General features: G+C 39.2%; 1 protein-coding gene across 12 annotated transcripts in view; it reads left to right on the top strand.

Annotated features, from left to right (window-relative positions):
* The window catches only part of LOC105482130 (pleckstrin and Sec7 domain containing 3), a 710,412-nt gene that overhangs the window by 578,027 nt on the left and 107,075 nt on the right, over positions 1-25,310 (top strand). For all 12 annotated transcript variants that reach the window (XM_071068564.1, XM_011742086.3, XM_011742089.3 and 9 more), the window contains one exon: positions 10,925-10,968. In XM_071068564.1, coding sequence (XP_070924665.1) covers positions 10,925-10,968 — 44 coding nt within the window. The remainder of the gene's footprint in view (positions 1-10,924; positions 10,969-25,310) is intronic.

A 25,310-nucleotide genomic window follows, 5' to 3' on the forward strand; every position in this document is an offset into this window, starting at 1 on the left:
CCCTGTCTCTACTAAAAATACAAAAATAAACAGGACTCAGTGGCATGTACCTATAATCCCAGCTACTCGGGAGGCTAAGGTAGGAGAATCACTTGAAGCCGAGAGGCGGAGGTTGCAGTAAGTAGAGATCATGCTACTGCTTTCCAGCCTGGGTGACAAAGACTATCTCAAAAAAAAAGTTCTATTTACACTTTACTTTAGTTTATTATGTGTGTCATTGCAGCCTTCAGCAGGTTGTCATCGTTTTGCTTATGGAGGGTGTCACCTTGATGTTGATGGCTGCTGACTGATCAGGGTAGTGGCTGCTGAAGGTTGATGTGACTGTGGCAATTTCTGAAAATAAGACAATAATTAAGCTTGCTGCATCATTAGTTTTGTTTGTTTGTTTTTTAAGACTGGGTCTTGCTGTGTCACCCAGGCTGAAGCGCAGTGGCACGATCACAGCTCACTGCAGCCTTGATCTCCCAGGCTCAAACAATCTTCTCACCTTAGCCTTTCAAATAGCTGGGACCATTGGCATGCACACCACACACGCCCAGCTGTAGACTCTTTCATGAAAGATTTCCGTGTAGCATTTGATGCTGTTTGTTAGCATTTTACCCACAGTAGAACTTCATTCAAAAATACAGTCAGTCCTCTCAAACCCTGCTGCTGCTTTATGAACTGTATTTATTTAATATTCTAAATCCTTTTTTGTCATCTTAACAGTGTTCATAGCATCTTCACCAGGGGTAGTTTCCATCTCAAGAAACGACTTTCTTTGCTCATCCATACAAGTCCTCATCTGTTCAAGTTTTACGCTGAGATTGCAGCAACGCAGTCATATCTGTAGGCTCCACTTCTAATTCTAGTTGTCTTATTGTTTCCACGACATCTGCAGTGACGTCCTCTGCTGAAGTCTCAAACCCCGCAGAGTCATTCCATGAGGGTTGGAATCGACTTCTTCCAAACTCCTGTTGATGTTGATATTTTGACCTCCCATGAATCACAGATGTTCTTGAAGGCATCCAGAATGATGAATCCTTTCGAGAAGGTTTTCAGTTCACTTTGCCCATATCCATCAGAGGAGTCACTATCTATGGCAGTTACAGCCTTGTGAAATGTATTTAAATAATAAGACTTGGAAGTAGAAATTACGTCTTGATCCTTGGTCTGCAGAATGGATGTTGTGTTACCAGGAATGAAAACAACAGTCATCTCCTTATACATCTCTGTCAGAGTTCTTGGGTGATGAGGTGCTGTCTTAATGAGCAGTAGCATTTTTAAAGGAATCCTTTTTTCTGAACAATGTATCTCGACAATGGACTTAAAATATTTAGCAAACCATCCTGTCAACAGATATGCTGCCATCCTGGCTTTGTTGTTACATATTAAGAGCAAAGGCAGAGTGAGGGCCTAAGGATTTTCAAAATGATACATGAGCACTGACTTCAGCATAAAGTCACCAGCTGCACTGCCCTTAACAGAGAGTCAGCCTGACTTTTCAAGCTTTGTAGCCAGGCATTGACCTCTCCTCTCTAGCTATCAAAGTCCTAGATAGCATTGTCTTCCAATAAAAGGCAGTTTTGTATATATTGAAAATCTGTTGTTTAGTATAACTACCTTCATTGGTGATCTTAGCTGGATCTTGTGGATAACTTTCTGCAACCTCTCCATCACCGGTTGCAGCTTTACCATGTACTTTTATATTATGGCATCTGCGTCTTTCCTTAAACCTCATGAACCAACCTCTGTTACCTTCAAACTTTTCTTCTGCAGCTTTCTCACTTGTCTCAGCTTCTGAAGAATGAAAGAGAGTTAGGGCCTTGCTCTGAATTGGGCTTTGGCCTTAAGGCAATGTCGTGGCTGGTTTGATCTTCTATCCAGACCATTTAAACTTTCTCCATATCAGCAATAAAGCTGTTTCGCTTTCTAATATTTTGTGTGTTCACTGGAGTAACACTTTTAATTTTCTTGAAGAACTTTTTCTTTTCATTTACAACTTAATTAATGGGTGCAAGAAACCTCACCTACAGCCTAGCCTTAGCCTCACTAAGCTTAATCATTTCTAGCAGTGAGAGACACGCAACTCTTCCTTTTACTTGAACAGTTAGAGGCCATGGCAGGATTACTGATTGGCCTAACTTCAATATTGTTGTGTCTCAGGGAACAGCTGGTCAGTGCAGTGCTCAGAACACATGACATTTATTAAGTTTACCATCGTATATGGACATGGTTCCTGACTTCCCAAAACAATGACAGTAGTAACATCAAAGGTCACTGATCGCCATAGCAAATATAATAATAATGCAAATGTTTGAATTGTGAGAATTGTCAAAATGTGACAGAGATACGAAGTGAAACCATGCTGCTGGAAAAAAAAATGGCACCAACAGACTTGCTCAAAACAGGGTAGCCACAAACCTTCAAGTTGTAAAGCAATATAGTATACGTGAAGCTCAGTGAAGCAAAGCACGATACAGTGAGGTATCCCTGTGCTTAAAACCTTTGCTCTACAAAGAATTTAGCAGCAATCTTAATGTTTTGTTTACATTTGGAATAGTGTTATTCATACTAGCATATTTAAGATCCTTTCTCTAAGACACAACAGCCAGTTCAATAGAAGGTAATCTCAAGGTGAAGCAAAAGTAGTTTAGGAGGAATGTGCTGTGTTTGAATACATCTTATTGATCAAGTCCACCCCAAAAATAAATGAATGAATGCATACACACATTAGTAAAAGTTTGAAGTATTATGTTAGTACAAAAGATAATTAGCAATTACATTTTTTTCAGTTTCTTTTTTCGCTTTTTGTTTTTTTGAGACAAAAGTCTCATTCTCTCTCCCAGGCTGGTGTGCAGTGGCATGATCTTAGCTCACTGCAACCTTCACCTGCCCGGTTCAAGCAATCCTCCTGCTTCAGCCTCCAAGTAGCTGGGACTATAGGCACGTGTCGCCACACCTGGCAAATTTTTGTGTTCTTAGTAAAGGCTGGGTTTCCCCATGTTGGCTAGGCCGGTTTTGAACTCCTGGGCTCAAGAGATCCACACTCCTCGGCTCCCAAAGTGCTGAGATTACATTTGTGAGCCACTGCACCCAACCTTCACTTTCAGGTTTGATTTTGTGCATCTCCAGAAATGCTGGCCATATTCTTTGGCAGGAGTGTTTAGTTAGTATTGTCTTTGGCTACCTTATTTTTCTTCAGTAATAATGAAGGAATGGAGGTTCAAACTGTTGTAGCTCAGAAAGGTGCATTTGACAAGAGGCAGTCGGAGTCCCACTGCTCCCCTTCTCCCACCTCTTAACATTTCTCTGGCTTTCTTACTATAGCTCCCACTCCCTCTCCTATTCTTGTTTGTTCATTTGCAATTTTAAGATATGCATTTATTAATCTATAAAAGCTGTGCTTGGGATTTGAGAGCAGGTAGTGATGTTATTGATCAAAAACCATGGCAAAAAAAAAAATACTTAGTGAGGAACACAGGAAAAGGGAGCAGAGAGTAAAGAAAGGACTAGTTTGGGAGTTTAGCTGAGTGATAGCTAAGGTCTTTCTGAAGTAGAATTGTAAAATAGTAGATCTGGAAGTGAGCAAAGAACGCTAACTTCATGCAGCCCTCTCCTATTGCATATAAAGAAAATGAGGGCCAGATCAATTGATTTGTCTTAAACGTGCAAGTCCATGACAGGTGCTCCACCCACGCATTTCAAATTCTTTGCTCATAAGGTTGGATCTTTTCTCTCTTTTATTAAATTTTTCTCTCAAGAAAATACGTATAACATAATGTCGCATATTAGATACTGTGTGTGAAAGTGTCTCGCACATTGTAAGTAGGAAAAAAATTAGTTGACTCCATTAGCTGACTAATTCTTCACTAGGTGAAGTTCAGTCAGGGTGAGCAGCACATTTTGTATTCCTTATATAAGAGGCCTCTGAAGGCAGAACAGATTAATCCGTACCTAGCATAATGCCTCCCTAGCCTCTAGGATGTACTTAAAAATGATTACATGATGAATTATACATGTTAATTATACTTCAGATTCTCTTTCAATAAGATAAGGGCTTTGAAATTAATTTTCTAGTGTTCATTAATATGAATTTGTGCTGGGACATGTATTCACGGTGAGGTGCTTTTGCGACTGTGACTGGGTTTGGAAGTGTATCACAACACAAGATTAATTGTCCAAGACACAGATTTCAGCTCTGTTTACATGTTAACTCGATTCCAAAACTATGTCTGACCATAGAAGTAAAAAAAAAAAACAAAAAAAAAACAAAAAACAAAAAAAACAGAAAAGCAAATTCAAGCATGTTCTGTCACCCTAAATAAGAACTGAAAAGATGAATGTTAACCAGGTTGCTTATGAATATACATTCTCTAATGTGGTGCTCTTTACAGTTGGGTATATGAAAACTGTCCAGTGGGTATGGGAGAACACAGATAGCTTAAAGGGAATCAATTTCCAGAAACTCATCTTCTATATGTTCTTCTCCCTAAAATGGATCTACCTTTGAGTTCTCTTGTGGTCAAGCCTTCAGGCTATTTCTCCTTTTGCACCTCTGCTTAACAATTGCCCTTTGCCACTTAAGGGGGGGAAAAAAAAAACTCACTTATGACCTTATTTGGTACATCGCAAGGTGTAAGACCCCCACTGGTCGGGAGGGGGCAAAAAAAGAGTCAATTCCAAATACTAGTTTTGGAGAAGCTTCCTATAGTGAGAAATAGTGCGGTTTTTCAATATTATTTTAAGGCATAGACAAGACAATAAAAGTTGAAGACCGCTGCAAAGTATTTTGAGCTTTTCTAACCGTTTTGATACTCATCTATTAACTGGTTTTATCATTAATTTTTGACCAATGTCTTTTTTAAACATGCTTTTTCTCTGATAACACTGCCAGAGTGGTACATATTTAATTCTATACTTAACAGTCTGCTTGATCTGAGTGTCTGCATGAGAGCCAGCATAGCATTTGAAAGAGGGAATTGTGGTATGGATGGTGTCATAATTCTTTCTGAGTACAAATTCCGCTGCGGTCACTGTCAGTTTCACTGAAAGTGGAAGCTGTGATATCCTCCATACTTTTCATAATGATTCAGAGACCGCAGAGAAAAAAATTAATTGGAGTTTAGAGATTTTTGAACTAAAATACACGGATTCCATCAGCTGTGCACAATATGTTGGAGAGAGAAAGAGAGAGACTCACGGTTACACAATGCATGGTAATGTAGAAAAGCTTCAGAGAACCCTGTGTGGGCTGGCGATGACGGCGCTAAAGCCTTGAATAAAATTGCATTTTATCTTCTCTGAGAAGCAACCAAAAGTAAGGAACAAAGACTTAAAAGTAAATTTAGACCAGGATACGTTTACCTCTGTAATTTAAGCAATTTCCTTTGCTTTTTCATTCTTAAAAATGATGATCTTCAAATTCAAAGAGTCGTTCTATCCTGGTTAGTGTCAAGAGAGGTGTGTGATTGTTATCTGGCTCCGGGGTTAAGTTACAGAAATTGCAGTTGGATAAAAGATTGGTAAGCTTGCAAAACAGTGATTTTTTTTAACCAAGGCTTCCAATCAGAGTTACATGTGGAGCATTTAGAAATATTCACGCATTTTCCTCATCCAAGGAGCTGATTTGGTAGATCTAGGACAGGGCACAATAATCAGTGTTTTAAAAAATTCCTCAGTCGATTCTTGTGTGCACTGTCACATGTTTAGATAAGACCACTGTGGTGAAAGACTATTTGACCTAGGAACTGACCCTGGAACTATTTCTTAAAATCCATCTGTGGGTATATCATCATTCTTTGCTAGGTATCTGCGTTTCTCTTGCACCCTGGAGTACTGGTTTCCTTGGGCTGCTGTAACAAATTACCACAAACTTGGTGTCTTAAAAAACAGAAATGCATTCTCACAATTGCAGAGGCCAGAAGTCTGAAATCAAGAGGTCGACAGGGCTTTTCACCCTCTGGAGGGTCCAGGAGAAAAATCTCTTCCTCGCCTCTTCTAACCTCTGGTGGTCGCCAGCATTCTTTGAGTTATGTGTGTATTACTCTAATTTCCATATTCCTCTTCATGTCGCCTTCTTTTCTGTCTTTCTTAAATCTCCGTCTGCCTTCTTCTATAAAGACACTTGTGATTGCATTTAGAGCCCACCCACGTACGTTCCCCATCTCAAGTTCTTTAACTTAATCACATCTTTAAAGTTTTTGCCATATAAGGTAACATTCACAAGTTCTAGAGAATGGGACCTGGACATCTTCGTGGGGGGCATTCTTCTTCAGCCTTTCACAGCGAGTTATCGCTTCACTGTATGTACTGATGTGGGCTGTCCTGTCCCATTAAGGTCCATGTGGTAACTTGCCCCCCTTATCTCTAACTACCAGTCCATAGCAGTGTTTCCTCACAAACCCTGCCGTCTTGGGGCCAGGCCAGATAACCCCTGGCAGAGCTGCATTTAAGCAGATAAGTTGTTTTTCTGAGCCGTAGACTATGCCTCCAGTTTTAACCATTTTCATGACAAATGCTTTGGGTCCTAAATGGACTGAGAGTATAGGATCAGTGCAGCCAGCCCATCTTCCTCTGTGACAAAGGCACTTCAAGCATGTGTCCTAGCAACGGTGGCTCTTTAAAGCTCATCTTTTAAGAATAGAACATTACCAGATTATTTGAATATATTCTAAGAGAGGCACAAGTCTTATTATCTTTTCAAACGGGCTCTGACTTTGGCCAGGCATGTATGATGCCATAAGGTTTGGTCTTAGGAGGAGAGAATGTAGTTAGTTGATATAAACATGAAGTGTTATTTACTTGAGTCAGTGTTTGTGACAACCAGCTATGGGACGTGGAGAGAAGTTAATTAACTTGGGATTTCATTTCCTCATCCTTGTAAGGAAACCTCTGTTTCGTGATCTCCGAGTTCAGTTCTGAAATCCCATTCTGTTGGTTCTTCCCTTACCATCAGAAAGGAGAAACAGGTGCTAGTACAGATGCATTTTAGAGAAGATGGCAAGAACCTCATGAATGAAGACCCTGCTGAAGCTTCAGTTGATGAATATTCAATGGCATTAATTTGTTCTGTTGTTTAATTTTCTCTAGTAGTCCTGAATTAGTCACATACAAATTGGGGAGACCGCGAAGTTCAGTGCTACCGCTCATTAATACCCACCTCCCCGCAACCCCCCAGTCCACTGGGCTTCAGAGATGGGCCGAGTCATAGAACTTTATCTCCTAGCCACACAGATCCGTCCATGGGAGGGATGGGGAACTAAACCTCTCCTGGGGCCTTTCATACTGGAGCTGGGAGAAAGAACTAGTTTGTTGTTGTTACTATTGAGAGAGCCAAGCTGTGAAAAGGTGTTGCTTATTTTGGATGCATTTCTTGTTAGTGGAGAAACAAGGACTGGAGTTGGTTGGAGTAGAAAGAGGAGAATTGAGATGAGAGAGAAATTCCTGGACCCCTGAGGCTACTACATGCATACTTTTTTATGATCTGACTACATTAATTATTAGACCTCCTTACCCTTAAGGCAGTGTTTAGGTATTTGACATTTGAAAGTAAAAGAAATCCTAACTAATCTGTAGGATTTTCATATGGAGAAATCAGAGCAGGATTAATCAAGAGTTATATAGGTGTAACCACAGCTACTCAGAAGGCTAAGGCAGGAGGATCCCTTGAGCCCAGGATTTTGAGGCTGTAGTGAGCTATGACTGCACCACTGTACTCCAGCCTGGGCAACTAAGCAAGACCCTGTCTCAAAAAAAAAATTATATAATATCTATTAATATTTTCATGTACAGCAGCAGAACAAAGAAGTTGAAGATATTAACTAGACTGGTGGAAGTGAGAGACCATGATGTCTAGGCTACACGGGAAAGGAAGTAATGACTGTCAGGCTAGAGATAAAGAAGAATCAAGGGAATTCATTTCTTAACTAGGCTGAGTAGATAAAAAGATGGGAAGTTGTGTAGAGAGTGTATTTAAGTTTTGAATGCATTTGTAAAGTGTCTTTCTTTTATTAAGAAAAACAGTGAATCGTGATAAAACACTACAAAGAACGAGGAAAATTCTTTTGCAATTTTGCAATTAAAAAGAATAGGGATGACATCCACTGTTTGGATTCGGCATGCTACAATAAAAAAAAAAATCTATTCTATGTTGTTTACACAATGAGAGGACTTGATCTGCACTACTGCAAGTCTGTGGAATTCGGCAAGATGCTTTGTAATAGATTATCTTCATGAGCTATCTGGCTGATTGAATAGCAAGAATTTTTAAATTTAGAATTCTACTTCTCTTTAAGCAAAATATTCTTGAGGGCAAAAGTATTGGAAAAAATTTGTGCTAGAACAGGAATGAATGTATTAGAAAAATTTTAGATGTTTAGCTGTCATTTCAACCATCTACCTTTATGAACAGATTTTTAAAAAAATCTTTGCCACATTGTGAATTACTCTGTCTAATATTGAGTATGATAGTAGTATCTAAAGAAACTTTAATGATCTCTTTTCATTAGTAGTTTCTCAGCCCACTGTTACTTGTGAGTTCAAAATGGCTCATGCAAGTAATATAATTCATTTAAAAGGCGTTTGTCCAACAAAAGCCCTGCTGAGACTTGAGCTAGAATTCAGCTCTCTCTGCGTTTCCATAGGTGTTCAGCCTCCTGAGACATTAACTGTATCATAGATTGGAGCTCTTCAGTAAACCTGAGTTCTTCAAAACGAATACCCAATTTATAGCATGGTCTTTGTGCCTCAGTATACTCCGTATTTTAATTGTGTGTTCTATCCCTTTTGTGTTTGAGAATACATACCATGTCCTGCAAAATAAAAAATGTGACCTGGTTTTTATTAGCTACTGTAATTTTTCAGTAGTTGAATTGACCATTGCAGCCACAATGGAGAATTTTTATGAAGTTTGTCAAGATACTGGCTAAGAATACATGTATTGAGTCATAAATAATATAAAATCTGCATCTTAAATAAATTTACACTGAATTTGGAAGTATTTTGCTGAAAAGTGAATTCACTATTGGTGTGCAGGGTTTGCTTACACACATGTAAACGCTTGAGTGAGACAATGTTAAGGGCCAAAGGATAGAAATACAAGGCAATTCTGCTCTGCTGTGCTGCTTGGACAACTTTCTGAACCTGCCTTTTCTTGTTTGAAAGATAAGAGGTTAGATGACATATGATCCCCCTTTTTTCTGTCTCAGAGTAAATGAAGTCTTGGCTAAGCCTTCAAGTTCTAATTGATCCAAGTCATTCTTGGAGGAAAAATGTTCCAACATCATCATAATATTGTTATGCATACAGTTTTTTTGTTGAATATAATTTGCTCTTGTGGTTTTGTATCTTAGAAATGCATTTGTGTGTTGCTTATAACATCTTACTTAAAATGTAAAAGTAAAGCCAGACACTGTGGTATGTGCCTGTAGTCCCAGCTGCTCAGGAAGCTGAGGCAGGAGGATCACTTGAGCCCTGGAGTTTGAAGCTGTTGTGCACTATCATCATGATTGTGAATAGCCACTCCACTGCAGCCAGGGCAACATAGCAAGACCCTGTCTCTTAAAAAAATGTTTCTTGGTAGTTGTTATAGTGGAACAAGCTGACTACAAGGACCTTTGTAATGCTAGAGCTGGGAGAATCAGGGTGGCAGTCTTGTGCTGACTTAACTATACCATTATTGTTACCAAGGGTCTAAAGAAGCTTTCTGTCCAAGCTGCCACAACCACACACACACCACAATGTAATACTTAACTGTAAGGCAGAATTGGGATGTTTCATTGGTAAAAACTGCTTAAGTTAGTGGTATGGAAACTCTAAAACAGTTCTAAGATGCTTTTCCATGTCTGGCTTCAGTCCCCCTACCATGTATCTTACTCTTTAATTTACCGTGAAGACAATTCTATTTCTTTCAGTAATGAAAAAGGAAAAAAAAAAAAAAAAAAAGGGCGACCAGGCACGGTGGCTCACACCTGTAATCCCAGCACTTCGGGAGGGTGAGGTGGGCGGATCACCTGAGAACAGGAGTTCAAGACCATTCTGGCGAACATGGTGAAACTCCGTCTCTACTAAAAATACAAAAATTAGCCAGGTGTGGTGGCAGTGCACACCTGTAATCCCAGCTACTTGGGAGACTGAGGCAAGAGAATCACTTGAACCCAGGAGGCAGAGGTTGCAGTGAGCCAAGATTGTGCCATTGCACTCCAGCCTGCGCAACAGAGTGAGACTCAGACTGACAAAAAGAAGAAAAGAAAAATGTATGAGTACTCCACTGGCCAACTGAGTGAAACTACAAGACCATGTTTTCAATATGAGAAATAGCATGCACAGTGTAATTTTAATCACATCCTAATATGTTACGATAGCGAAATGTAGTACAGTACTGTGCCTTACTGATAAAGGACAGTTTTTGTTGTTGTTGTTGTTGTTGTTGTTGTTTTGAGACGGAGTCTTTGCTCTGTCACCCAGGCTGGGGTGCAGTGGCGCGAACTCGGCTCACTACAAGCTCCGCCTCCTGGGTTTACGCCATTCTCCAACCTCAGCCTCCCTAGTAGCTGGGACTACAGGCGCCCGCCACCTCGCCCGGCTAGTTTTTTTTGTACTTTTAGTAGAGACGGGGTTTCACCGTGTTAGCCAGGATGGTCTCGATCTCCTGACCTTGTGATCCGCCCGTCTCGGCCTCCCAAAGTGCTGGGATTACAGGCGTGAGCCACCGCGCCCGGCCCGATAAAAGACAGTTTTAACTTTGTGAAAGTCTCTTTGTTTCATGAAACGTTCACCCAATGCTCATTTGCCTCTCCATGTATTCACCTTTCTAAAGCCAAGATGGCTGACGGGGGGGGCTTCGCGCCTATCCTGTTAGGAAGGAATTACTTGGTCATTTGCTGAATTCAAAATGTGGAACAGAATGGAAAGAATAATTTGATCTCATTTTCTCTCTTTACAGGCTCTGTACAACTCAATCAAGAATGAGAAGCTTGAATGGGCAGTGTAAGTGTGCTGGACTTCAGCCTTTAATAATGAACTACTCACTTTTTTCCTACTGTCTTTATGCCTTGGAAGTGATCTTAAAGGAGGATTAAATATGCATTGCCAATTCTCATTTTACACCAAGTGTCTTACCTACTTTGGTTTTATATAAGTAAACCCAGATACAAGTAAAACCTACTTTGGTTTTACACAGGTAAAACCAGAGTATACTGTGTTTTTTTTTGGTACTCAGTGTGTTCCTATTCTGTTTTTAAAATGATTGCTGTACCTGTAGGTAATTAATTATCTTTTAAATTTATCTTGTAAAAAGTAACAGTCTAAAAGAAAAATATGCTGGTGAATAGCATGTATTCCAAAATTTAATACAAATGGTTTTGGTATCACCCACTTATTTTAATTATCCCCTTTCTATCATCATAGATCATGGCTTCCCAGGTTTATTTCCTATGGTACTAATCATACTGGGACATTGATAGATACTAAGCAGAAAACAACAGCAGCAGCAACAAAAAAGGTTCTGTGAATAGAATAAGCTTGGGAGATTATGGATTGAATAAAGCTATTTTATTTAAACTGCAGAACTTCTAGGAGCTTATCCAATGCCAGTGTGTGTTATCAGTCCCCAAGAGAGGAATAGAACGTGTAGTATTTCCTGACTCTCTTTGGCAGTAAAATGTAGTGTTTCAGGGTACATACTTTGGGATATGCTATTAAAGATGAGCTACATCTAAGTCTACGTAGAACAATACCACTCTTGTTAAAATTTCGCTAAACAATAGAGCAGTTCAAAGTTTTAATTTTTTAAAAAATTATGGAAGAATATGAAATTTTTAATCACATTACCAGAAAATTAGGTCAAAATGTGTTTTTTGTAATTACAGTTTTGTGGATTTTATTTTTTGCTTTTACTAAGTATTCATAAGTATTGTTTTACCACGTGACCTAACACAGCCTTCTACAATGAACTCGGGTTCACAGAATCATAACTTGGGAGATAAAACTTGTTCTATCATCGGCACATTGGAGGAACATGGGTTAGTTGTTGACTATGTATTACATACAATGTGCGGGAATGAATTTTTAAAGTATCAGCACCACTTGAATTGCTTCCACTCACTGTAGAGTCATATGGTACTATTGCAAGTTAGGGAGTCAAAAGTTAAGAATTTAATATTTGCATATATGTATATATATATGGCTTATGTGTCTGTATGTATATACATGATGAGACTCATTTAAAGGCAGCGTTCCATTTCAGTGAAAACAGATTATTAAGAATTCATGGTCTGCCATCAAAGGTGATCATTCTTCTTTGGGCTTATTTCTCATGAACAAAAGTGGGTTTCATAGAAAAATTTTTTGAAGGATATAGTCAGAATCTTGCTGAAATGCAAAAAGGACATCCTGACATATGCAGAATATGCAGTCTAGAGAAAATAAATAAAAATGGCATCATTGTATTCACTCTGGGCAAGAGAATACATTGAAAATTCTTTTATGAAGTTATTTTAAAAAACAAATACATATACTCTTGAGGACCTCTTTTGTAAATCTAGCTTTTTTTTGAATTTGTTACAGCAGATTTTATTTATTCATTTATGGGTAGTCAGAGTTGGATGCAAGAAAGCTGTACCTTGCGTGTGATCCAAGGGTGGAGGGGCGGGAGTTTATCCAGTAGCTGGCTTCTTCTGTGGCCCTCTTGTGAAGTTAGCAGAGCATCTTATTCAGGAGCCTGGATTTCAGAGTCAGATAAATTCTGACGTGAATTACAACTTTTTCATGTAGTAGCTGGTTCACTGACCAAGTTAACCTGTAGCCCTCAGTTTCCTCTTTTGCAAGACTGAGCAATTATTGAGCCTTGTGTAACCTTCCGGATGACACTGTGAAATGTTCGAAAACACTGAACATAAAGCAAGTTGCTCTTCAGTTGATGCCTGATGCTGTAGCTTTCAAAGCCTCAATTTCTTTTTCTTTTGTCTTTTTTTGTTTGTCTCTCTTGTTCATATGCATATACATGTACTACATTTTTATGCTTTATCAAGAATTAGGAGAAGACACTATAGTGGTTGTCCTATAATTAACTTTCTGTCTTCAGCTATAAAATGAAGGAATTGGATGAAATGATCACAAGCATTTTTTCTACTTCTAATATTCTGTAAATTTCTGAGTTTTATCATATATCAATGTTTCCTCCTGTGGAAAAAGTACTACTCTCTCAAGCAGATATAAAACAAAGGGATTATGGGACACCTAAGTCTTGGAATAAATGCTAACTCAAACAAAATTAAACAGATCTGTAACCAGCCTGTTCAATCGATGTCCATCTTGAATTCCTGCAGGAGAAATTTGAATTTAAAAATCTGACGTACATCTTGAATTTCTGTAGGAAATAAATGACCAATACCCCAATTTATTAAATCACTGAGTCTTATTTTTATCTTAAAGCACCTTTTAACATCTAAAACTGGTGTTTTTTATTTAGAACACACTTCAGAGAACCCTGACATATAACAACGTATGTGATCCTTTAGAAAAGGAACTAAGCAGCCGAGCACGGTGGCTCACACCTGTAATCCTAACACTTTGGGAGGCTGAGGAGCACGGATCACTTGAGGTCAGGAGTTTGAGACCAGCCTGGCCAAAATGGTGAAACCTCATCTCTACCAAAAATATAAAAATTAGCTGGGCGTGGTTTCGTGCAGTTGTAATCCCAGCTACTCAGGAGGCTGAGGCAGGAGTATTGCTTGAACCCAAGAAGAAGAGGTTGCAGTGAGCCGAGATCGTGCCACTACACTTCAGCCTGGGTGACAGAGTGAGACTTGGTCTCAAAAAAAAAAAAAAAAAAAAAAGAACCAAGCTTTTTCCTTCATAAATGTGTACGTACATGGATATAATTATTTATGACACTGTGCTCTCCCGGTTCTCCCATGCCTCCCTAACTACACTTTTTCTCTGACCCATTTTCCTCATATTATCCCTTAGTGTGAGATGGACACTTAGAATTGTCTTCTTCCAGTGTAGCCTCCTCCTCAGCAATTGCAATTCACTCTTAAAACTTCTTCTGCCGTTCTCTAAAAAGTCTTCCTATATATATACAGCTCTGACCTCTTTCCCAAGTTTCAATTCAGTGTTTGCATTTTCCTGCAGGATGTTTCTGCTGGCGCTTAGCACTCATCGTCTGTCTCCAAACTTGGTCGTGTGTGCTCCATTTCTATTAATGACACCAGCATTTCCGGCTTACCTGGATTTTAGCCTTTACATCATCTTTGACACCCTCCCACGCCACCACTTCCAACCCCTGCAGAAATGGCTCCAAACAGCATCTTTCCTCTTCACTCCTGCCATTCTTTTGTTATTCAGGCATTTATACTGTTTGCCTTCTTAACAAGGGCTTCCATCTCCAGTCTTTCCTGTACTTCAACCTCTGTGAAGTTCCCATGTGCTGTAAAACTTTAATTAGGCCATTCACATTCTGCCAGTTATTGATTTTGTTCTCCATTTTGTCTTCACACAGCCCCCATTTCAACTAGGCTCATAGTAGGTATAGCTACCCATGCTAGACCCATCGCTGCCTGCCTTTTTGCCAGCGTTCGTGAAGTCACCTCTGCTGGGAACCTGTGTCCCATAATCTTTTTATGTTCAAAGCCTACCATCCTTCACAGTCCAGCTCCTATTCCATCTGTTTTCTTGAAGTTTTTTCTGATCTTGCTAACCAGAAGTATGATCCCAGCCTTAAGCTTCCATTTTACTTTATCCAATGACACCAGCAGTTTCTACACGCCATTATGGTTGTTTGTAGTAATGTACCGTTAGATTGTAAGCTCTTTAAGGAAATGATACATGTCTGGATTTGCCCCTTTATCTCCTCTGTTGCTGATCATAGTGTTTTTATGTAATGAAGCCTCCGTAAAAGGCTATAGAAAGGATGTTAATGGTATTGAAGGAACCGCATTTCTTAAAAGATAAGCCTACAAGTGGGTAGTTTAGAAAATAGTTACAGGAAAGATAGTGATGCTGCAAAATTTATAGGATAATGCGTAGAAGACTTGCACAGGAGGCGGCATCTTGATGTGGATGTTAGAACCTTAGAGGAAATCACGGGAGGATTGTTGAATGTTAGAACCGGAGAATGTTATAACTGTTATAAACCTTACAGGTTTTTATATCATTGGTTTTCTGACTGGGTTCAGTGTAACCTTGGGTTACAGGGAGATGTCTCGGGGCCTCGCCTGGGGGTGTGAGTGAGGGGAAAGAGGAAAATTGATGGGGACCCAGTTCTGCTTCCCATAAGTATTATGCCTAGTTCAACTGATGAAAACAGCTCCGCTTTTATCTCTTTTGCATACATGTACAGGGTTCTGTTTAATATTTTTAAGGTATATGTTCTTTAAAAAAATTTTTTGAAAGGTACTTTTCTAGTCCAGTGTTCTTACTTTATATATGAGGAAAACTAAGTCAAGTAGTGTTCATCAGTAGGTCCAAAGTCCAGTATAGTGGGAAAGCCAGGATTGTTCCCGCTGTTATGGCCTCCTATGGCACCACCATGCTGCCTGGCATCTCTGTAGCCACACAGTCTTACAGAGTCTTTGAAGAGCAGGGATTGAGTCTGAATGTTTCTATGCCAGCCTTTGATACAGTGCACATTAAGAGAATTTTATATCAATTTGCTCGTCTCATTAAACGCTCATAGAATTACTAGAGTTTTCCCCTTAAGCCAGTTAGTAGCAAGGATCATTCATTTATTCATCTATTCCACAATCTCTACCCAGCTTCTCCTGTGCCTGGCCCAGTGCTGTGCCCTAGATACAAATATGAATGAAACACAGATCCTTGCCTAATGAGAACACAACATGAGATTGAGGGGAGAGGGAGGACTTTACAAAGATGCAAATACAGAAATTGTAATGAAGAGAGCAATGAGTCAGATTGACTTGTGGAAGGTCTCAGCTGCTTCATACAGGACCATGACCATTTGTCTTTCCAAGTTCCTTTGCTCAATTGTTTATTATTAATGAAGCATCTATTTGTTGAACTATTTGCACCATGCAGCCTGCTGATAATTTGGGGAGAACAAAAGTATACAAGGCATTGAGGCATTTTTCTTGGCTTTAAGAAATTTCCAGTCTAAGTGATAAACAAAATGAGTAATTACTCTTTCTGAAGGTGGGAATGGCGTAGGATGAGGTGAATTGAGGTGGATATGGGAATTTATATCTTATATTGGAATTGTTTAAAATGTATCTGCATGAGGATCTTCAGAAAATACAACAATTAACACAAACAGGAAAATAAGTTCAGTATTGTCTGTTAGGAAAATTAATGTTCTTCTCTCCCATCCTTTGACTTTCATGTTTATTGCTGCTTTCTACAACAGTGTTTACAAATTGTAACAGATCTCTCCTGTTTTAGTCTGTTCTTGCACTGCTATAAAGCAATACCTAAGACTGGGTAATTTATGAAGAAAAGAGGTTTAATTGGTATGCAGTCTGCAGGCTGTACAGGAAGTATGATGCTAGCATCTGCTCAGCTTCTGGGGAAGCTTCAGGAAACTTTCAATCATGACGGGAGGCAAAGGGGGAGTCGGCACTTCACATGGCCAGAGCAGGGTGGGTTGGGAGTGCCACACACTTTTTAAACAACCATATCTCACAATAACTTACTCACTTTCATGAGAACATCACCAAAGGGGGTAATCTTCCCCCATGATCCAATCACCTACCGCCAGATCCCACCTGCAACAGTGGGGATTACAATTCAACATTAGATTTGTGGGGGGCACACATCCAAACCATATCCTTTCATCCCTGGCCCCTCCAAAATCTCATGTCCTTCTCACATTGCAAAATACAATCATGCCTTTCCAACGGTCCCTCAAAATCTTAACTCATTCCAGCGTTAACTCAAAGTCTTATCTGAGACAAGGCTAGTCCCTTGTACCTATGAGCGTGTAAAATTAAAAACAAATTAGTTACTCCCAAGATACAATGGAGGTACGGGCATTGGCTAAATACTCCTGTTCCAAAAGGAAGAAAGCAGCCAAAGAAAGGGGTTACAGGCCCTGTGCAAGTCCAAAACCCCAGCAGGGTAGTCATTAAATCTTAAAGCTCCATATTAACCTGCTTTGACTCCATTTCTTATATTTAGGGCACACTGGTGTGAGGAATAGGCTTCCAAGGCCTTGGGCAGCTCTGCCCCTGTGGCTCTTCCAGAGTTCAGCACCCACCGTTGTTCTCACAGGCTGGCGTTGAGTGCCTATGGCTTTTCCAGGTGCAGGGTGCAAACTGCTGGGGGCTCTACCATTCTGGGGTTTGGAGGATGGTGGCCTTCTTCTCACAGCACCACTAAGTGACCCAGTGGGGACTCTTTGTGGGGTACCAACCCCACATTTCCCTTCTGCACTCCCTTAGTAGAGGTTCTCCATAAGAGTTCCACCCCTGCAGCAGATGTCTGCCTGGACATCCAGGCTTTTCCATACATTCTCTGACATCTAGGCAGAGGCTCCCAAACCTTAACTGTTGTAGTCTGCATAACCATAGGCTTAAGACCATGTGGAAGCCACTAAGGCTTATGGCTTGCACTCTCTGGAGTGACAGCTTGAGCTGTACCTTGGCTCTTTTAGCCACAGCTGTTGCTAGAGTGGCTGGGATGCAGGGAGTAGTGCAGGTCAGTGAAACTTTCTTGGGACTGGCCCATGAAACCATTGTTCTCTCCTAGGCCTCCAAGCCTGTGATAGGAGGGGCTGCTGCGAAGGTCTCTGAAATGCCTTTGAGGCATTTTCCCCATTTCCCCATTTTCTTGCTGTCAGCACTTGCCTGCCTTTTAGTTATGCAAATGTCTTCAGCCTGCTGCAAATTTTCACATGGCCAGGCTGCAAATTTTTCAAACTTTTAGATATAAGTTCCAGTTTTATGTCATTTATTTGCTCGCACATATTAGCTGAGGTTGTTAGAAGCAGGCGGGTTACCTCTTTAATGCTTTGCTGCTTAGAAACTTCTTCTGCCAGATACCCTAAATTATCACTCTAAAGTTCAAAGTTCCACAGATCCCTGGGGCAGGGGCACAGTGTCTCCAGGTCCTTTGCTTTCGCATAGCAAACATAACCTTTGCTGTAGTTCCCAGTAAGTTCCTCATATCCATCTGATACCTCCTCAGCCTGGACTTTATTGTCCATATCACTATCAGCATTTTGGTCACAACAGTTGAACAAGCCTCTAGGAAGTTTCAAACTTTTCCTCATTTCCTGTCATTTTCTGAGCCATCCATACTCTTCCAGCTTCTGCCCATTATCCAGTTCCCAAAGTTGCTTCCACATTTTTAGGTATTGTTATAAGAGTGCCCCACTTCTTGGGACCAATTTTTCTGAATTTGTTTCTTCAGGCACTGCCATAAAGGATACCTGAGACTGGGTAGTTTAAATAAAAAGAGGTTTAATTGGCTCATGGTTCTGCAAGCTATACAGGAAGCATCATGCTGGCATGTGCTCAGCTTCTGGGGAGGCCTTAGGAAACTTTAAATCACAGCAGGAGGTGAAGGGAGAGCTGGCATTTCACATGGCCAGAGCAAGAGGAAGAGAGAGAGGGGGCAGGTGCCCCACACCTTTAAACAACCAGATCTCATGCTAACTCACTCACTCACTATCATGAGAACAGCATCAAAGGGGGTAATGCCTTTATGATCCAGCCACCTCCCACCAGGCCCCACCTTCAGCGTTGGGGATTACAGTTCAGCATGAGATTTAAGCAGGGACACAGATCCAAACCATATCACTGTTTTATCCTGGTTTAAAAAAAAAAAAAAAAAAATCATGTATTGCCTCATTTTAATAAAGTCAGCAAGAAAACAGTTTTAAATAATGAACTTCTGGGTTCCCCCTATGCTCGTGCTCCCTCGGTGTTTTAGTTACAGCAGCATTGGCCTTGCTCGTCGTTTAGCACATTTGTTCTTTTTAACTCTGGATAAGCATTTTACAACTTTGCATCGTGGAATAACCTTTGCTGCCATTTCATGTTGCCCTACATCTCATTTTATAACAAGAACAGTTTAAAACATTAGCTGTATTTGCTAATGAGTTGAACTATTTCCTGTCTGCCCTCACATATTAAATTGTCCTGGCTAATTAGGTGAGGTGGTAGCACGTTGGTATCTTTCTGTCCTTCCAGTCATGTGTTATGATAGCCCTGAGCTTTAGAAAGTTTGATTTTAAATACCAGCACTTTGTAGTTTGTCTTTTCTTTTCCTTGTTGCAAATTTAAATCATGACGGGTCTTTTCAGGAAATCAGTGCTGCCTGTTTGTTGGCTGATTTGCTGAAATTAGGAAGTAGAGAAAACTTTCCAAAGATGTCCTCCCACTTCTTTGCCGTTATGTTTAACACTGCCTGTGAAGGTGTGAGCGTGTGCATGTACATCTCTGTGTGTATTCTTGGGGGATAATAGAGGCAATGGGATTACTATTACCTGTTTTTTTATGTGGGTACCTTGATTCTTCTTTCAACCCAAGGGCCTAAATATGAAATTGATAACTACTTCCAAAGTCTCTTTGTTTTGTGAACTCTTAAGAAACCTCTTTTTCCAAGAAAAGAACCCTTCTAGGGCTCTTTTACTTTGATTGTTTGATTCCCTTATCATATTTCACTTAGCATTGATTCTCATTTCATTTTAGATAATAATACATATTAATAAAAATGTAATCTCAGTTGTTTCTCTGTGGGAGATGGTAATCTCATAAGGACAAATAGTTTTATTTTCACCCAAGAGTTTTTCTATTAGTTTAGACTGATTTAGTTGTACCACGTTATACTTTTTAATATAATTTGTTGCCTTTCACTTAAGTTTTTCATTTTTTTTTTGTTGTAATGCTTCATTTTGTTTATTTGCCAACATTAGAATCAGCCTTGAAGAAAAGTAGAAATTCTTTGTGTGTACTTTTTAGAATTGAACTTACATGCTAATGAAAAGAATACTTCCTAATTTTAGTTAAAATATTTTTTACCTTGATATAAAATTATTTGATTTTCTTGAAAAAAGATAACTCATGGTAATTTCCTTTCTTGCAGTGGCTTACTATGTTAAATCACTATCCTTAATCCCTAGTGAATGTAGATATATAAAATTGTTAATCAGAGTAGTGTTTCTTAATAGTAGATGTAGATAAATGAAGGAAAACTTTTTTGCTCGAATAAGTTATTTGGGATGAAGATATTTTTGAAGGAACTTTAAAATGAAAGTAATTTTCATTTTAAACTTCAAAATAGCCATCTACGGGTTGACAATCATTACTAACAAGAAAACTAAGGCAAGAAGAAGTTGCTGCTGTGCCTCTTGAAATACTAGAATAACATTCCCAGTGTCATTGCTATCTGTGGGACTCTACTCATATTCCTAATATGGCAGATACTACAGCACACTGGACTCTTGGTAAACTAATAAGCTGGACAATGGTATAGATAAAACAGATATTTTAAATATATAACCAAAAATTTAATTTGAGTGTGTGCAGAGAGAGGTAGGGAGCTTGGCATTTAGGGTCATAAGTAAAGAGAACTCACCATGGAAAAATTTAAAAAATTATTTGCGTGAGATACTTGACTATAAAGAAGAAATAATGCATTCATTTATTGTTGGGAGAAACAGAAGGAATAAAACTCAGTTCTCCGTTTGAGGTGCTCATACAATTAAATGTCTTTTCTAGATACTCATTACACCTCATTGAAATACTACAATGAGATTTCATGTTCTTATTGTCATTGCTATCTGTTTCACTCAAATTCCTAACATGCCTGATACCGCATCATGCTGGACTCTTGGTAAGATAATAATGCTAATATTAATACTGGCAGAACAAACTTACAAGACAATCTATATGAAGAATAACTAAGATTAAATCGATATATGTATAGTGATTATGTAAAGGATATTATTAGTTTGATTGTTCTATTTATGTTCAGTGAAGACACCGTGACTGTAAGAAAAGAAACAGAAATGCTATAGTTAAGAAAAATTGACCATTAACTTGAAATACTGAACTAAAGAATTGAGATCACTTAATTTTGTTAGCTATAGATTATTAGAATTTTCTACAATAAAGTATTTTTAATTAAAAAAATTGTTAGCTAAAAATGATATTGAACATGGATCAATCTTTTGGATTTTGGTATTTAAAGGAAAAAGATTTTCAGTGGTTAGAATTAGGGAAGACTTGCTATGGTTTCAGCGTGTCTCCAGAGTTCATGTGCTGGAATCTTAATCCCCAATGCAAAAGTGTTAGGAAGTAGCACCTAATTAGAGACTGGTATGTCATAAGGGAAAAGGGCTCTACAGTAATTAATGGATTAATGTTTTCATGGGAGTGGGTTAGTTATCATGAGAGTAGTTTTGTTACAAAAGCAGCTGTGATCCCCGACTTGCTCTCTTGCGCTTTCTTGACCTTCTGCCTTACTAGGAGAAGAGCAGCAAAGTCCAAGAGAGCAGGTGGGGGTCAGAGAAGATCCCAGCAAGAAGACCCTCACCAGATGCCGGCCCCTTAGTTGGCTTTGAACTTCCAGCCTCCAATACTGTAAGAAATAAATCTCTGTTCATTTCAAAGTATGCAGTTCTTGGAATTCTGTGATAGCAACCCAAAACACACGACAACAGAAAATTGGTACTGAGAACTAGGGCTGTTGCTATAACAATAAGCTGAAAATGTGGAAGGAGCTTGGAATTGGGTAATGCATAGAAGCTGGGACAGTTGTGAACTGAATGCTAGAAAAAGCCTAGATTGCTGCAAATGGAGGACCCCTGGCAGTTCAGTGAGGGCTTAGAACACAAGAAATTTAAGGACCATCTGGAACTTCTTAAGTTACATTACTTAAGTGATCATTATTGGAATGTTAGTAGAACCATGGACAAGAAAGTCCATTTTGATGAGGTCTCAGGTAGAAATGAAGAACAAGGTGTTTGAAACTGGAGTAAAGACAGTCCTTGTTATAATGTCACAGAGAACTTGGCTGAATTGAATTCTTGCCCAAGGGCTTTGTGGAATGCAGAATTTATGAGCAAGGAGCTAAGATATCTGGTGCAATAAATTTCAAAGCAAAATATTGATGGAGTTAAGTAGCTACTTTTAACCACATAGAGTAAGATATGAGAGGAATGACTTAAAGATAGAATGATAATTAAAGGAGAAGCAGAACAAAGATTTTGAAAATGTTCAGCCTGGCCTTACAAAGAATGATAAAGCATGTTTGGGAAAGCAAACCACAGTTGTGACCAAGCAACCATTTGCAAAGGATATTGATGTGGATACAAGAGATCAAGACAATGGGAGAATAACCCCCAAATACATTTCAGAGATCTTTGAGGCTGCCCATTCTATCACAGTCCCAGAAGTCTAGGAGGGCAGAATGGTTTCAAGGGATGGGCCCAGGGTGCTCTCCACCAGAGCCCCCTCAGTTCTCTGTTCCCCACATTCTGGCACAGCATTCCTTGGCCGCCCTAGCCGTGGTGTATGCAGGCCTAGCTACAGCTCAGCCCACTGTTCTAGGAAGTACAAGCCGTAAACCTTAGCAGCATCCACATGGTGCTAATTCTGCAGGCACACAGAATGTAAGGGCTGTAGAGGCATGGCTTTTTTTAACTAGATTTCAAACAATGTCATGGGGTATTCCATGAGAGCTGCTGGGTGGTCTGAGCCCAGCAAAGTCATAGGGTTGGGGCTACCTGAGGCCTTGGGGGCCCAGCCCCAATTCCAGTGTTCCCAGGATTTGGGACATTAAAGGAAACTATTCTCCAGCTTTAAGTCTTAATGTTGTTTTCCCTATTTGGTTTTAGAGTTGAGTTTTGTTAATTCTTTCTTCTTGCCTATATCTCCCTTTTGGAATGGGAGCGTCTATATCTGTCTCACCATAGTATTTGAAGTAGATAACTTGTTTTGATTTCAGAGGCCCACAGCTGGTGGGGAATTTGCCTAAGGATGAATCATGCCTCGAATTGACTTGTATCTGATTTAGGTGAGAGTTTGGACTTCGGACTTCTGAGTTGGTGCTAGAAAGAGTTAAAACTGGGGTCATTGTGATGAAATGAATGTATTTCAGAGACCACAGGCAGAATACTATACTATGGTTTGAATATGTCCCCCAACAGTTAGGCAAGGCTTCATAAGAGGTGATGAGGTCGTAAGGGATTTGAATGGATTAATGTTGTTATTGCAGGAGTGGGTTTCCTATAAAAGCAAGTTCACAGCCCTCTTGCTCTCTCACACTTTCTTGTGCTTGCACCTTCCACAATGGGATGATGCAGCAAGAGAGTCCCTCATCAGATTCAGGACCCTCGACTTTGGACTTCCCAGTCTCCAAAACTGTAAGAAATAAGTCTCTGTTCATTATAAACTACTCAGCCAGTGGAATTCTGTTTTAGCAACACACGGTGGACTAGGCCAGCTCTCTCATATAGCTCTGTGAAATGTAATTTTATCAAGAACCTGAATCATATCTCATACTTAACATTTAATCTGAGCTCACACTTAACATTTAAGTACGTGTTTTCTCAGCTGAACTCAGGTGTATAGGAAACTGGAAAGATTTGACACCCAGTTCTTAGCTTTAAAGGCCAAATTTTTAAAATAAATGACAATACATTGTTTGCTTCATGTCTAAGTGGCATCTCTCTTGATGACGAGATTGAGATGGATACTTAAAAATTTTAAGGGTTTTATTGTGAAAAGTTTTAATATTTCTAAATGTGAAAGTGATGTACTTTACAAATATTGTTATCTTCGTTTCACATTATCTTCAACTTCAGAATATTCAGAGCAGACAGGTTGGTGAGCAGATGGAATGTGATTATGTTAGTAGCCTACTTGTCCTAAAGCATTTTTAGAATCACTGAGGAGCAAAGAATTATGGAGGCTGGGATATAAAGAAAGGATTTTTCTTAGTATGCGAAGGATAGAGTTTTATATCCTCTATATCAATTGCTAAGTGCTTGATGTTTGATGAGGAGTGATGCAAGATGAAATATAATAAATACAGTTTCTGAATGATTTTTAGTATGTATATGAGGAACATTTTAGACAGTAGTTGTTTCATTGAGCATTTACGTACTCATACATTATATACATATATGTATATTTTTTAAAGGTGAGAAAATTTAGCCAGATCAAGAATACTGACGGAAGCTATTTTTAGTTGCCCATTAAAAATTTTCCAGTAGATCTTTTGGAAATACCTAACATCTGGCTTGACCCCAGTGTATTTTCAGAAACTTGTTAACCATTGGTTAAGTTTGTCTTGGTTTGGAAAGCATACTACAATCATTGTACATATGGTCAGATCCTTTATTTAGAAAACCAAGTTACTAGCCTACATCTTTCTCATATCTGGCAGCATTTATCTTAGTATTAAAAGGCTAGTGATGAAGCCTAACATTTTTAATAAAAGCATAGTCTCTTTTTTACTTTTAGGATTCCTGTGTCAAAATAAAGTATTTTTAGAGAATAGAATGTAATTCATATTTTCAGCAGAATTTTAAAATTTAACTACATGCTTTCTTTTTTATTTTTGGTAAGTGACAAAGATCCATTTTAAACTCATCCTGCCTCGTGGTATAATGTGATGTGGTATGATAGAAACCCCATGATAACTCAGCACATTTTTTTATAAGTTCATTCTTCACTTTATTTTCCTACAATCATCTGATCACAGTATTGAGATGTGAGCCACCTTAGTGTTCTGCCCCTGCATTCAGCCACCACCTTTATTTTATAAACTGCTTTATTGAGGTATAATTTTTATACCATAAAATTCACCCACTTAAGTGTACCAATTTTATGGTACACCAGTGTTTGTAGCTTTGCACAGTTGTGTAACAACCACCATAGTTTATCACCCCATTGCCATCATCCAACAAGGATTTCTTGCATTTATAATTTAGCATATTCGATACAGACTCTTTCCTCCTCTCTGATCCTATACTGCTTTGTAAACAACTCTGTGGAGACGTAGAGTATTTTATAAAAAATGTGTTACCCAATATTTTGTGTATCTTTCCCCTACTGGATGGTGAACCCCTCGAGGAGTCTTAATCATCATGATATCAGCACTGCCTAGCACACACTGCCTGGCACCTTAGAGCTCCTTTTCATCACTACTCAGCTGGCCCTGATGCCCAGGAATACCAGTTCTCAAGCATTGCTTCCTGGAGGAGAGCAGGGATATGGTAACATCTAGCTTCTAGGCTGGTTGTAAGGTCAGGAAATTAAGTTACAGGGATCATGGTAATGGTTGCCAGTACAAGGTGGAGTTTGGGACCTGATTTATATCCCCTACCCTTCTGTAATGTTCTGGCTAGAGGAGTGTATACACAG

The sequence above is a fragment of the Macaca nemestrina genome, chromosome 8, assembly GCF_043159975.1.
Source record: "Macaca nemestrina isolate mMacNem1 chromosome 8, mMacNem.hap1, whole genome shotgun sequence".
NCBI lineage: Eukaryota > Metazoa > Chordata > Mammalia > Primates > Cercopithecidae > Macaca > Macaca nemestrina.